This window comes from Polyodon spathula, chromosome 16 (assembly GCF_017654505.1).
Source record: "Polyodon spathula isolate WHYD16114869_AA chromosome 16, ASM1765450v1, whole genome shotgun sequence".
In the NCBI taxonomy this organism is placed as follows: domain Eukaryota; kingdom Metazoa; phylum Chordata; class Actinopteri; order Acipenseriformes; family Polyodontidae; genus Polyodon; species Polyodon spathula.
This window is the reverse complement of record NC_054549.1, coordinates 11,153,538-11,168,496: the sequence shown is the minus strand read 5'-3', so window position 1 is coordinate 11,168,496 and position 14,959 is coordinate 11,153,538. Positions and strand designations below refer to the sequence as shown.

The 14,959-nt window shown below is 42.9% G+C and overlaps 1 protein-coding gene across 1 annotated transcript; it reads right to left on the bottom strand.

Annotated features, from left to right (window-relative positions):
* Window positions 1-523: 523 nt before the first annotated feature.
* On the bottom strand, window positions 524-13,949 carry LOC121328953 (ski oncogene-like). The gene is made up of 7 exons (XM_041274108.1): window positions 13,929-13,949; window positions 7,653-7,772; window positions 6,685-6,803; window positions 5,288-5,574; window positions 4,776-5,083; window positions 3,556-3,786; window positions 524-1,221 (listed from the first exon to the last, which is right to left on the bottom strand). Exons 1-7 carry the CDS (start codon window positions 13,947-13,949, stop codon window positions 1,051-1,053), a joined length of 1,257 nt encoding a protein of 418 aa, XP_041130042.1. The 3' UTR covers window positions 524-1,050.
* Between the last annotated feature and the right edge of the window lie 1,010 nt (window positions 13,950-14,959).

The window sequence follows — 14,959 nt, the reverse complement described above, 5'->3', positions numbered from 1 at the left end:
TTGAACAAAATATTTTGGAACGAGTCCCAAACAGTTTGAAACACAACCGAAGTGCTCTTCAAAAGGTGCCCATGATCACCTCAGTTTAACTTAAACGTTTTCAAAATAGCGATACTTGTGTCGTGGTATTTCTGCAATTCCAAAACGAGAATAAGGTCAGTCAAATCAAAGGCCTTCTCCTCCCATACTCTGGGCTCTCCATCATTTCTTGCAAAAAAATAAAAATAAAAAAGCAAACTTTTGTTCTTTAAATAATAATATTAAAAACACATAATCCCCACCCCCCCGGGCTGTTTAAGGTTTAATGATGGCTTCTGTTGCATCAATTGAACAATGATGTCAGTAAGAATCAGTGGGCAGCTCAGAGTCACAAGAAAGTCTCTTGTTAAAACGTTTTTTATTTTGTAATAGGGTCCATTACCATTAACACATTATATATATATATATATATATATATATATATATATATATAATTAATATATAGATATATATACAAATAATATTAAAACTCAAGTCTCTAATATAGACAGTCTCTTAAATAGCTTATTACAAAATCATTGTAGATGTTTGAAATAAAAGAGAAAATCGTACAAAAAAACCCACAAACAAACAGAAACAGAGTTGAGGGCACCTTGACATTTCAATTTTGTTGTCTTTGTTTGCTTTCTGACGATGCTGCTGCACTTGTAAAGGTGGTCCGGGGTGATTTCATTTCGTTTATGTACTTCTTTTAGTTGTAGAAAAGTCTGTATCCAAAATGTGGTTTTCAGTGGAAAATAGTTAGGCACAATAAACTGCTTGTGCTATTTTAAATTCATCTCTTTATTTTATTTATTTTATTTTTTTTAATTAGAGGCGCTTTTCAGTGCTTATGTTAGTAAGTAACACATTTCCTCCAGGTAAATATACAAAGTCTCTATTATTATTATATTTTATTTGTGTGTTTTGTTTGCACCACTGCGTGCGCGCAGACACGCAAGCGTCTGTCTATCTGTATACGCGTATAGATAATATAAATCTTTGTTTGGGTTTCTCTCTCGCCCTTAGTTTTCAGTCCTTCGCTGCCATGCTGGTGCTGCCTGACTTGGGCCACAGCTGCTCCTGCAGCTCCTTGACGACTTTTTCCAAGTGCTCCCGCGCCTCTCGCTCGAGCAGCAAGTCCGCTCGCAGCTGCTCCCGGTCCGCCTCTGCGTGCTGCAGCTTCACCTGCAGGTCTTCGATCTGAACAAAAATCAAAACGGAAAACACACCTTAACGTCTTTGCACGATCTGGATTGTTTTCCATCACCCAATTCTTTTTAAAATTAACTGACGCCATAGCAACTCTGAAGCCATTAAATTAACGTTTGTTTGTATTTATTGAAGATAACAACAACTCATTGCTGTATTTCTAGTATGATCCTATTAAAACATGTTTAATGTACAAACAAACTAGATCAGCTGTTACCATTTAAACATGTGATGTACACATAATCAGAATGATTAAACAAACAGTTCACAAGACTGTTAATTTTATTTTTGAATGGCCCTAACACAACCTGATAAATCACTTTAACTTATTGAGCACAATGATGCAGTTTTAACGTTTAAAAAGAAACTGGATGCAATAGCAAAACCGGGACAATTTCACTGTTTCTGACCGGGGCAAAAAATGAACTGAAAACTGGTCTTCCTGGGAGGTCTGGTAACCCTGTATCTTAGCTGTTTTAAGGGGATAGCTTTATCTAGGCCTGTTGTTCACACCCTTCAATTTGCAATGATCTTACTAGGTCATTGTGTTTGTCGTTTGGAATCGCGTGACAGCAAGGGCTCCCCAGCATCAAAAATGGATACCAATGCAGTCATTTAAAATGTCTATACATTACATATGCTTTATCCTTTTACCCGCCAGACAGCCAGGCACTGCTTCAGCCAGCCCCAAAGTCCTCAAACAGTACAGTAGTAAGCCTCAAATCTCTGCTGAGTCAGTCCCGCCCCCCCGACTGGGATTTGAAATGGCTTTCCATTTAAAGTGCTTCTCTGTTAAGGACTCTCTGTCTCTCCAACAGACAAGAGAGTGAACAGGTGGGGACTGCGTGCGTCTGTGTGTGAGCGCGTGAGAACCTGTGGGCAGCATGACAGTAAGGAAGCTCTACATTGAGGGTGTGTGTGTGAATGAGACGCCAGGCGACAAGGTTGACAATGAGCGGGTGGAACCATGTGGGGGGGGGGGGGGGGGGGGGGGGGGGGGTGACTAATTGACAGGCGCAGGGGTGGGCTGACAGAAGAATGAGATAGCATGGACCAGTGAGATAAAACACCAAGAAATTCAGGGAAAGAAAAGTTTTACCCCTTTTTTTGTAATATTATAGTGTGTTTTTTTTTTTTTCTATGTTCCTATTCAGACACGAATGGCTTCAAAATAGAGCCCCAGGACTGTCACTCTGACTGAAAAGCCCTGTCCTGGCCTTGTGAGTGCCATTGGTTGGAACACAATGGGAGCTTTGCTGGGGATGACTATCAAGACTTAAATAGGTTTCATGAATTAACTTATACTGAAATATCTTTTGTTGTGCTAAGACAGGGAGTGTTGTTTTTTCACAATCAACAGTAACGGCCAAACCTTTTCAATACTTGTGGGAGAGGAGTGTGCTTTATACCAGGCGCTTCCTTTTTTAAACTCCTAATAGCATGCTGTTAGGCTCTTTCCAAAATGTACTGACATATAAACAGGAAAATTTCGAAAAAAACAAGTCATTTGGGCGTTGTTTTTGAGGTTTTCTTCTATCGGAAGAAGGCGCCTAGTGAGTTAGCTGAAGCAGCACTTGCTGTCTGTCGCCTGCGAGCGAGGTTAAGAAATAGCCACTCCCGGTATGCGGTTCCCACTGTGGGGTTTTTGTTTAGTCTGGATTCCTCTTATCGGTGAGACTTCCCATGATGCTCTAGGGGAAGTCAACCTCACTTCCTGTTTCCTTTCTGAGCTTGTGTTATCTCTCATCAGTACTTTCAGGGCTACTCCCACTTCTTGCAAAACTCGGACCGAAAAAAAAATATATATATATAATTGCCCACCCTTTTTTTTTAGCTGTGTTTGAATTTCACATCATTATTTTTTTTCTAGTCTGTATATTCTGTTGATCAAATACAATGCAAAGAAATGTATATCTGTTTTTTTTTTCCTTGAAAGCAGCAGTATATCCTTAATAATATAGAAATAATCATGCATCTGCTGACAGTACCAGAAGATGCATCTCATCCTGCATCTCTTCAGTTCTGATGTTGCAAAGCTACAGATTCAGAATCGTACATATGATTTGTGTTGCTAAACCAGTTGCTATGGACTCTGCTTGCTGTGCTTAAAAATAGAACAACATACTTACAATGGTAGAACATTACATTTGTGTTTGTTTTTATCTTAAAGGGCCTTTTACTCAATCCTGTTGATGACTTCTCTCCTTGCTAAAATACAATTTAAATAGCGTGGATCCACGTTGTAGTAAATAATCTGTTTTTGAAGATTAACACACAGCCCGTGGAGCAGCTATCTTGCGGTGCGTAAGGCATTAGCCGCCATACCTGTGCAGAGTATTTGACCCTCAGCCTCCCTGCTTCGCAGCCCTTGTCGCACACTCGCAGCTGCCTGGCCTGCTCCAGCTCCCTCTTCAGTCGTATCCGCGACTCGTTCGCCTCCTTGATCTTCTTCTCGTTCTCCGCGCGCAGGCGCTCAATCTCTTTCCTCAGGTTGCGCTTGGCCTCTGTCGCTTCTCTCAGCTTTTCCTTTTTCGCCACCCTCAGAAACTCCAGCTCCTGTTGGGGGGGGGAGATACGGAGTGAACACTTAATAACAAGCCCCTCAAATGCAATTACATGCACCGTTATTGCTTGAATCGATTCTGACACCCCACCGTTCATATTAAAACCTAGCCTCAATTCATCATGAGCAAGCACTTGTTTTTGAAAGCATCACCCCAAATGTTAATTGAAAAAAAAAAAAAAAACTGGTTATTTTTTCATCAATAGGACCCTGCTGCTTCAGAGCACCTCTCTCATCACACCTTTAATTGGTGTAAAACTTTGGTCACGGTAGCTATTCTTGTACCAAGTTACATTTACCATCTCTCCAGACACCAAAGGCACACTGCACCATGGTAATCAATTTAACCTAGAGCCAGAACTTAACATCAGTCATTAAGGATTGTGCCCTCACTTGTTCAGTGAGTTTTTTTAAACTGGCAATCCAAGCACAGCTAACTATCGCTGTAGTGGTGCTCTTAGGATCCGGACTCAAAGGGGTTAAGATATTTTCCGAAAGTTGAGACCAGAAGCTGGGCTTCCTTCCCTCCTGAAACCTACCGGCTAACAGTTTGTTTCTCTGCGGTAACACCCTTGGCCTGCTCATGGGAAATCCTTTCACAGCACAAACGTTTCTGTCAGCTTACCGGGGTTACGCTCCTGTCAGTGCTGAGCTTAACAATAATGCATTCTGCTGCTTTACTGGCACACGGCTCTTCTGGTAAGATGAGCACTGTGAAGTGAGCTGCTCACTCCTGCTGTGTCTTTATAATAAGGTTTCTAAAACTGCAGGAGATTGCTCATTTTAAGCTTGCTGTAGACCAGTCTTTCTGGTTTGCCACTGTCCCTGTTCAGTCTTGTGATTACAGCCATGGACATTCTCAGCCACTGATTGTGCGCCCCTGAGGGCGAGTCACTTGACCTTGCTGTGCTGCAGCCTTGGAATGTTTTAACACTAAGCAGAGGCAGGGCTGTTTATCTTTGCAAATACTGTGTGGCCTCACCTGCTGAAGGCTGCGTTTGGCCTGCAGGGCTGATCCCAGCTTCTCCTCCTGCTTCACCCTCATCTTGACGATCTCATGCAGGAACTTCTCCTTGGCCTCTTTTGAGTCGAGCCCACTGTCCAGGGCCTGCCTAAGGGACTCCAGCTCAGTCTCCAGCCCTGCGCAGGGCACCTCACCGAGGACGATGGGCCCGTCAAAGATACCCCCCACCAACAGCGGAGCTTGGGTCCCCGGTGAGCTCAGGTCCTTGGCTGATGAACTCGAGGAGGTGAAGGAAGGGGAGGAGAGGGAGGACAGGGACGATGCAACTGGAAAAAGGAACAAACAGTATGTGTCACTGCAGGGCAACGAGAGAGAAAGTCCCAGCTGTTAATTATGCATGCTTTGCAGTTGAATTACTTTCACTGCTGATAAACTGCTGATAAACTTTCTTAGCGTCCCTTGCAGTTAGTTAGTGAGTAGATAACTGTTTCCGTCCCCTAAGGGACCATGCAGACCTGAGGGTCACTTACACTCTTCTCGGCTCTCCACCTCGATCTCGCCCTCCGAGTCTTTGTCCTCCTGGGGGGCAGTGCTGGTGGACACGGCTGTGCTGGGGTGCTCCGAGGCGTGCTGGGGTTCGCCGGTGAGCTGACGTTTGCGTGGCCTGCTGCAGCCGGCGTCACTTGGGGCCTCGCTGCTGTTTCCCCGGGAGGCGCTTGGCGTGGACGGGGAATGCTGTTCCACCTTCTGAAGGGGCAAGGGCGTCAGGGCCACATTGGGAGCCACAGAGTTTTCTAAGCTTTTGTAGTTGTATAAGCTGTGGCAAAAACAGAGGAAGACACGTATGAAACTGGATGTTAAAAACTAAACAAAACCTAGCTACCATTGTGAAAGCCAGGGGGTGTCCAGTCACGGTACTGGAGGGCCATTTCACTCCAGGTTTAACAAGTAAAATGATATATTTCATTATTTCAGAAAATTATATATCTAATAATTTAGAAGAGGACTGGATGGAAGGGTCGACTACGGCCTCCCCTGGAATAAGCCTTCTCTGTGCAGGGCACATTCTGCATTATTTGTAAGCCTCATTTAATAACCACAATACAAAACAGTGTCTTCGCTTATTATTCAATTTATTATCAGTATGTCAGCATATATAAAAAAAAAAAAAACAGCAGACATGCCAAGAAAGTTTTCTTATTTAAAGCCTTTTTGATGTATCTTTATAGTTAATGAATCCCTTTCTGTTTAACCTATCCACACCCTTCCTTGACAGCGCAGTGACGTGTGGGCGATGAAGGCTATGAGCAGTGCCACAAGCATGCAATATGTGGATGTCTGGACCCTGCAGACTCAGACACCTACAGCATGTGTGTGGGGGGGGGGGGGGGTTATTTTATGCAAAGTAATGTCAGAAATGTAAAAATGAGGCTGACAGAGTGCACATCACTCCCTGTGCGGGCTGACTCTACAGACATGAGTACCATCAACACTACTCAGTTTGAAAGCCAGCACAGCCTACATTGCTCTTAGTCAAAACACTTGAATGAAAATGCGAGGTCATGTACTGTAGCAGTTTCTGGTCCCTTATTTTACTTAACAAATACATATGGTGTGTTGACTAGCTTTATCAAATATTTCAAAAGCAGAAATGAAACACAGAATGTTAAAAATAAATAAATAAATAAATAAATAAAACACTGACTAGTGTTATTTGCAAAAGCAAAAAAGCTTAGTAAATCAGAACCACCCTTCTATAGGGTTAAAATACTAAATGACACAGAATTTTTGCAGGTTGCCATGCTTATGAATTTTGCCACAGATTTTACCATTATATTTATCTGGGCATTTACTACACCATGGTGTGCCGCTGTGAACTTTTAAAAGGGCAGCGTTTTGCTATTGAAGCTTTAGCTGTCCCACATACCTGTCTCGAACCGCAGCTGGTAGATGTGTAGCGGTCTCTTTCTCACTGGCTGAAACTGCAGGAGACCAGGGTCGGAAAGCTGAGGGCCGCTGCCGAGGGTGGATACAGCCGATGGCCTGCTAAGAAAAACAGAGAAGGAAACGATTAGCTGAAATCCCTTATTGAAATTTGTTCATGATTAACCCTTTTAGGTACATATGTGTCCCACAAATCAAAATTATGCTAACTTTCTTATTTTTGCAACGAGGGTCGCGGAAACGTGGTTTAAAACGTGCTGGCAGATTGGATCTGGACATCCAAATTGTCAGTTTCCTCCTTGTGATACTTGAATCACTCTCAAATTTAAGAAGAAAATGTTTGAACAACATGCACTCACTTCCTTGTGTACCTTAAGGGGTTAAACTATTGGTAAAGACAGCAATGTGTTCTGCATCTATTCAGTTAAAACAAAAACAGTCCAAATGAAAATATTTCAATGAAACAGGTTTATTGTTTCATCCACAAGTTGTTTTCCTAAACTTTCCTGTAAGTTTTTTGGAGTTTCTGCAGAACTGCACATTCAGAAACCTGTGTGTCACAAAATTTGGAGGATACGTACTGTTCTTGCACAAACTTGTTCCTAAAACAGGCTCCTTTCCCACAAGTACTGCATCTGTTATCAGTCTCCAGACAGATAAGGTAATGGGTTTACATCTCATCTGAAGAACGCAGCCTCTAACTGCAATACACAGAGGCTACTATACTCTTGGGAGTCAGGAGAATCTGTCAACACCTTGCCAAGGCTGATATACAGCCATTGACACCAACCGAATCCTTTGAAAAATGCTCCGTGTAAAGAACAGCAAACAACATAGTTCTAGTCTGCATCTTTCTGCCCGAAGACAAGAGCACATCTGCCAAGATATGCTGGACCGGTTAATCCACAGTAACAAAACTAAAGAGAAAAATGTGCCATTCCATCACTGCACCTTATTGGCTGAGGAGGCGAGAGACCGTAGCCAATCAGGTTGCTTCTCCTTGTCTGTTGTTGGAGACTGGGAGAAAGGATCTTCATGTTTAGACTTCTTTGCTGGGATCGGATCTGAGGTCTGAAGAACAACAAAAAACAAAAACAAAATATTTTCTTGTTACTTAAAAACACCCCAAAATTCTCCCTGAATTGCATATCTGCTTTCAAAGACAATCCATTGCTAACAACACTAAACCCTTTATTTCAAAGCTTTCTATGCTGCAAAGTTGCCAACCTGGTAATATCACTTAAATATGAACCCACAGCAGTCTTTCCATTATCACTGGAATAGAAGCTGTATAGATATAAAGCTAATTAAAATGCAGAGACAGGTATTTAAATAGCATCTATTTACTGATTTGCTCCTCGATAGCATACCGTTCAGGGGCATTAACCCTTACAGCTCCCTGTTCCCAGCTCCATGAGTCTCCAGAATTACAGCCGCGGCCTCGATTTACAATCCTGACACGGAGACAGGAGCCGGAGCCATTACAACACAGTCTCCAGGACTGACAGATGCAGTTAACAGATCCGACCCTGACAGGGTCATTTTACTGACAAATTTAAGCATGGCCTTTCAAAAAAGACAGACAAGCAAGTTGAAGTTTTTCCTCTAACACGATTCCAAAGCCGTTTCAGTGTTATAAGCACCTGGGTTTGTGACCGGCTAAACCACACCAGTTTTGCAGATTGAGACCCAATTTGCCACCGTTCCACTTTGTTTAAACTAGATGAAAGCAGGACAGCACACTAGAAACAAGACCGCCCAGCTCAGGACATGCTTTCAAATACCAGCAACAGAAAGAAGAAATCTCTTAATGATGACAATGAAAGTCAAGGCCTTGCAGCCACGCTTATTAACAAGGTTTTGTGTCATTGTGTCAGCCAGCTTTAATAGCTGCAGCTGTATTTGGCCTTGCAGATAGCATCAGTGTAGTAGACACGTTGTATAAAGCACTGTGCATTACCTTTCAGCAGCTTCTGAGACGAGAGGGAGGACGGAACAAGCAAGGGAAGACTGACCTGCCTGCCTTGCTTATTTTCTTTGTTGTTTAATGTGGTTTAGTGGTGCAAAGACATTTCATGAAGATAGAGGGGGATTTTGTTGCATGATGTGTACTGTAGTTGCTGCGTGGATGACTTCAGTCCCAACAGCTGCACTGGATAATGGATAAAGTGACAGAATGCAGCTTTGTTTCTCTGTACTAGAAAAAGCTGAAACATCAGCGTAATGCAGGCTGGGAACAATTTGAGAGAAGGGTACAGCTTGGTTGTGTGCTATCATGAATTGAAAGCTAGCAGTGTAAAAAGGTTTCTAAGTATTTATATAAAATACCGGGTTCTAAATATACCTCAAACAAAAACAAAAAAAACAAAAATTAATCTACATCAGGACAAAAAAAAACAAACAAAGACGCAATGGCTTATTGTTGTTAATAAGCATGCAAAACTTTCTTTGCTTGCAACCTTTTTTTTATATCGCTCAAAATAGAGACAATGCAAATTGTGATAATCCCAGCTCAAATTAAAGTTCAAAATGAAAGCACACTGGGGAGTCTATATGGGTCTTAACAGTTGCATCCTTTTATTTTTAAACTGGCATGAACTATGAATCGTAACTCGTGTTTGCGCGCCATAACACATTCACATGCAACCCTTCCACGCTATTTTAGTCAGGGGGTCCCTTCTGAATTCCAATAGCTGCAGAAGAAATGCCACTGCTGCTGTACTCGTCGAGCGAGTTGCCAGTGCAAACTGCACAATAACTGCTGATATGTTTAATACAACGATTAAGAAACTGATGTTTCCAGTAACTCTCCAGTCAAAGTACTGGGTAAAAAATAAAGTGTGCAGACAGATTTCATTAGAGCAAACCTACTTTTATACAGTTAATAACCCCCCTCCGCACCCCGTCCCTCCTCCCTCTCTCTGGCACAGCGGTGGTGACTGCAGCGGGAAGGTATTTGGCAAACTCCTGCTGACATCCCCAGCCTGTCCGCTCTGGGGCTAGGGCAGGCAGAAGAAGCACAACAGGTGGTGACGGGCTGGTGCAAAGCCAGCTTTCTCTCAACCGCCACCTCCTCCTGTCTGCTAGCTGTGCATTTTGTTCAGACTATGAGCGGGGACGACCATTTTGGGACCTAAATCACATGCTACTATAATAGGACTTGAACTCGTGGGGGGTCAAGTGTAATAACAAACAGCAGGGGGTCTCTGAAGTGAGTTGTAGGCTTTTGCATATTTAAAGGGATACGGTTTTATGATGGTCACTGTCTTGTACTTTAGCTTGTATACATTAATGTTTTTTTTAAGGGCATGTTTGCCGACGTCAGTCCTGCAGTAATCTCGGATTGAGAGGTAGTGGGAATCGATCCCTGAGCTACAGCTGAATAGTAAAGTTCATCAAAATCTAGCTTGTTTCATTGTGATTTTACTGCAGAAAACAGATCTGCTGTCTTAACTCGAATTGAGAAATCGCAATACATGTTACCCAGCCGATAAAAGGGACACAGCTCATTGGCTGAGGTAGTACTGCATGCCTGCGTCAAGTTGTAACATATTCAGACTGGCAATGTGGAAATGAGACTAAACTCTGGACAGGAGCCAGGGAGACTCCATGGGGCCAACAAGCCCGGCAAAAAAGCAAGAAGCATCACTTTCAAGTTGGAGTAATGGCAGGTCTAAATATCTGGAGGGCAATTAACGGTCATCAGTCAGAAGAGCATTATGAGAGTATCGTAATAAAACGAAATCTTAGGATAACAAATGTTTTGCTATAGTATTAAACGGAAATACACTTTGATTTTATTGAACTTACTCCTCATTCCATCTTTATCAGCACACCAGGATTGTTTTATATTGCTTGGGCGGAGCGTCTGAGATAAGGCTTTCTTTGGGTTAGGTGTGCAGAAAGACATGCCTCGACTTGTTGAACCCTGTTCTTTTCCAAAAAATTCCTGGCATGAAAGTATATGTAGAGAACAGAGCCCCCTAACCTCACCCCGCACACCTAATCAAATCAAAACATGCATATAAACAATGCAAATCGCCACCAAAATATCCATGTTGACCGTTTGAATTCCAAATTAGCAGTGATTGCATAATTTGATTGTCATGCAAATAGAGGCGGGGGCTATGCAGAGTGCCACTTCACGTTATGCAGGGAAGTTAATGAACCCCCTTGCAGAGTCCCCTCATTGTTCTTCAGTTTAAGGACTTGTGTGTCGTGTGCCCGTGTCTGGTAATGAAAGCCAGTGTTCCAGCAGAGCCCTGAGCGGAGAGTCCTCACAGCCAGGTTATTACTGTAGCGCTGAGGAGAACTGACAGCCGCAGAGCAGGTGCACTGACCCACAGAGAAACACTTGCTGCCTTTTTTTTTTAATGGCACTTGGCAGAGAATCAATGTTTAAAGGACCTGCATGTTCTGTACCCCTCGCTCTGACTCTCTCTGAGTCTCCGCCCTTTCTCTCACCCTCGCTCAAGCGCCTCTCTGAGGTCAGTCACGAAGATCTTTTAGTAAAGAAAGCTAAACTCCCACCTAGATGGCTTAGTGTCAGAGCTTCCTTCAACCCAGATTATAAGATTTACTGTCCAAACAAAAACAAGAAAAAAAAAAAAAACACACCAAAGTATTTGGGGGTAAAGTGATAGAGATAATGTCAAATGGTCTTAAAGGTTGCGATCTTTCCAAAGTGCAAATAATATTCTTTGGTAAACTAAACACTCCAATCCCTGCTTATTAACACGGCAACTTTCCTGTAGTGTATTTCAGCTGAAACAGGCACGGATTGCAAGCAAGGCAGGCTTTAGATTTCAATTCACGCAGTCTCGAGTGGTTCAGCTCCCTCCACCCCTCCCATGACCTGCAAGTGGCCTCTTCCGAGCTCTGCGGCTGGGGCATTTAAACGGAAGGGTGGGCCTTCCTGTAACACAGCTCGATGCAGCTCTTGGGTGGAAATTATGGCAACAGGGTTTCTCACTGAGCGCTAACCGCAGAAACCCAGAGCACCCCTGTCTGCTGTCGCTTCAGCAAACCTCAAAGACTGACTGCCCCGGATGAGCAGGTGTCAGACACGACTTAAAAAGTATAAAGAAACTTTGCTTTTTCATTAGAAAAATACTTAAATAGCAGTATAAACTCTTTAAAACTAACCAGTGCACGTGTCTTATTCCTTTCGTTGTTCTCAGGCTCTGTAAAATGGTTTGCTTAATGTGGGCTGGATCTAGAGGGTGGGGCAGCTAATTGCAATTAATTGTTGTTGTTTCTGAAACCGAAATTATGATAACGAAGTCTTAACTATCTTTAACTCCCTTTCGAAATCTGTGAGATTACCTTCCAAGAAACGCACGCTGCAGAGTGGTTTTAAATGTGTCGGGGATAAGTGTTCATAATCGCTGCAGAGCCTCAACCTTTGTTTGTGCACTGAGGTAACATTGGGTAAATCGGGAACTTTGGGAACAAGGGTCAGGGTGTTACAACATCCAATTTGAGCACAAGAGTAGAGGGAGTCAAGAAGAGATAAAAAAAAATAAAAAATACTGGAACATTCTGTCGGTATGGCAACCAAGATTACTAATACATTTGAGGGAGTTTGGTGTTTTTTCCAATGAAAGCAGTACGACTGTTGGAGTATTGTGCTAATGGATTGAAGGCTGCACTGCAGTCAGATGCCGACTCTAATAAAGGTGACTTTTACACCAATTATTTTGGAGGGCAGAACAGAGAATAGCAGCTCATACTCCTAGAAGATTAATTATCTGCATCACAACTCCAGGTCGTTCACATCCTAAAACACACAGACAAGCTTACATACCTGCATGCCTTTTCTTCCTAACCACTCTTCATTGCAGTTAAACTCTTCAAACAAACACGGGGGTTTACCTTTCATATACATTTTCAGATCCCAAGGCTCGGTAAAAATAAAAGAGAATTAATACTCTACCATTGCATCTATTTTAATCACGCCTGCTGTTGCTGCGTAAGCTCTTTTTAATTTGCATCGCTCGAATCCCTAACCTCGATGACTAGCCTGCAGAGGACAGAAAACTATGCACCAGACAAAATGAGAACAGCGTGCATTAGTACACTGTGTCTGGATCTGATCCTGCTAGGCAAAACAGGCATTTCAAACTGTCTGAGGCAGCCAGCATGAGATCAGAGGCACATATATCTCTGGAAACAAGCATTAGTTTTGCAGGTACAGTGCTAGCTTATTAAGATAGCTGGCAATAAATACATCTAAGCACCAACACTGAGTAAATTCCTTTTACCACAAGGGTCTTGATTCTTAATGTGTCAACTTAACGAATCACCTGGCCCAAAAGCAAATTAAAACAATCCTTAATTTAGATCCTTTTTTCCCTTCACATCCATGGTCTACAAGGCATCTACAGTATGTGGATAAGATTTCCCCTTCCGTCTGCAGCTTGCATGTTACAAAGTGAATGCTGTGCATTTTTGCATATTATCTGCATGCTGCAAGTATGTGATGCATGCAAACTAGCATGAGTTTTTATTATTATTCTGTACACTAGAGTAGCCCTAATAAGTTTTTAATTCTTCAAAAATGTTATTATTATTCTTTTTTTAAACAATATATACCAATATTTAAAACTATTTAATGGTTGTCTTGTTTTTTATCACTGGAAATTATTTAAAACATTGCCACATTAAAGTTGCCTTTTTTTCGAATCTTGCTCGCTTCATTAAGTTTCTTTCAGTGTCTTTTTTTAGAACTGTGACTACTGATTAGTGAATTAAGTAAACAGGATCTACATTTTGAATGTGGGGTTAAAAGCAGGCTTGGTCTTCTTCGTAAACCTTAACCTGATTTACCTGCCCACCCCTAAACCCACTCACCTTCCAGGAACAAGGATTCTAGGAATCGATTTGCGAGATGAGTCTCTTATTACTGACAACACATTTGGTTTCCCAAAATGGTCTGTCTAGCGTTGTTCCTAGCCTGAGGTTTTCAGTTCCAGGAAGAGTCCGAGTACCAGACATAACAGCCTCCAACTGGAGCCACTCCCAGACACCACAACAAGGGCCCAGCCAGCTAAATGAGACTATGATCTCAGCTGAAAGAAACACTGACGTGGTCCTTGCTCAGAGCCACATCAAAGGGAAGCTGAGCTCTACAGCTGGGCTTGGGACTTCTAGAAACCCGAAAACAAGAAGCGCCACAGACGCTGCGGAGCACAGGTGTGCATGTGTGTGTGTGTGTGTGTCCCGTACCCTGTCCCCCGTCCCCAACATCTGACCATACCCAAACTGTCTGTACATTTGAAACCCTGTTTCGTGCACATCCTTGCAAAATGTTTTTACCACTCCTGGCAAAATAATATACATATAAAAAAAGTGTACATTACATACATGTGTGGACTGAACCGTCTGTTCTTCATAATTAAAGACAGAATAACACAAGATGTCTGCTTTATCCATCCCTGCTGAAACTGCAACCCCAGCATGGGAAAGCTGCCCAAGACAGAGAGGCCTTTACATGGCACTGGGATGGGGATGGGGGTGGGATATAAATAAAGAAGGAGCAGTTCCAGTAGCCTAATCACCACAACCCCCAACCCCCCTACACCACCACCCCTCGCAAAACTGGAAAGTACTGGTCTGAACCAGGTCCGAGGGATGGAGCTGAAAGAAAGGGCCTCATTTCCTCTCTGTGAGTTTACTTTGGCAAGTTTCTGTGTGGGAACCCTGCAAATCCGGTGCTGATACAAGAGGAGGAGGGGAGGCTGCTGGAGCAGTCAGATCACAGGGAGAGAGAGAGGGAGCGAGAGGGAGAGACATAGAGAGAGAGAGAGAGAGAGAGAGAGAGAGAGAGAGAGAGAGAGAGAGAGAGAGAGAGAGAGAGAGAGAGAGAGAGAGAGAGAGAGAGAGAGAGAGAGAGAGAGAGAGAGAGAGAGAGGGAGAGCTGCCTTGCAGCCATAGCTGTACTTTCCACTCTCCCTCGAAACAACAAAACCAAACAACGCCCTTTCAACTCTTTACTTAGCCGAAGTGGACCTCCAAACATCGCATGTCCTGGGATTCTGAAGACCTCCGCAGATTTGTAAAAACATACAGCACTGGCAGGCAAACTTAGCAAAACACGAACAAATCACTAGTTTGCTTCTAATTTTTGGCTGAATCAAAATGGTATTGTAGCAGATACGTGAAGAACAAAGAACTGCTGTAATAGCAGCGTTATTCAGCAAAGAGAAAACCATAAACTATTTTGATACGCTAAATGAACTGCCAGGCTTTTCCCTGTT

Bases quoted from the DNA above. Each gene is read 5' to 3' on its own strand.
- LOC121328953 (XM_041274108.1), bottom strand. From the start codon at position 13,949: ATGTTGGGGACGGGGGACAGG. The intron at 5,575-6,684 runs GTATGTGGGACA...TTTTTGCCACAG, and splicing joins CCAGCTGCGGTTCGAGACAG to CTTATACAACTACAAAAGCT. The intron at 3,787-4,775 runs GTGAGGCCACAC...CCCCCCCAACAG, and splicing joins CCAAACGCAGCCTTCAGCAG to GAGCTGGAGTTTCTGAGGGT.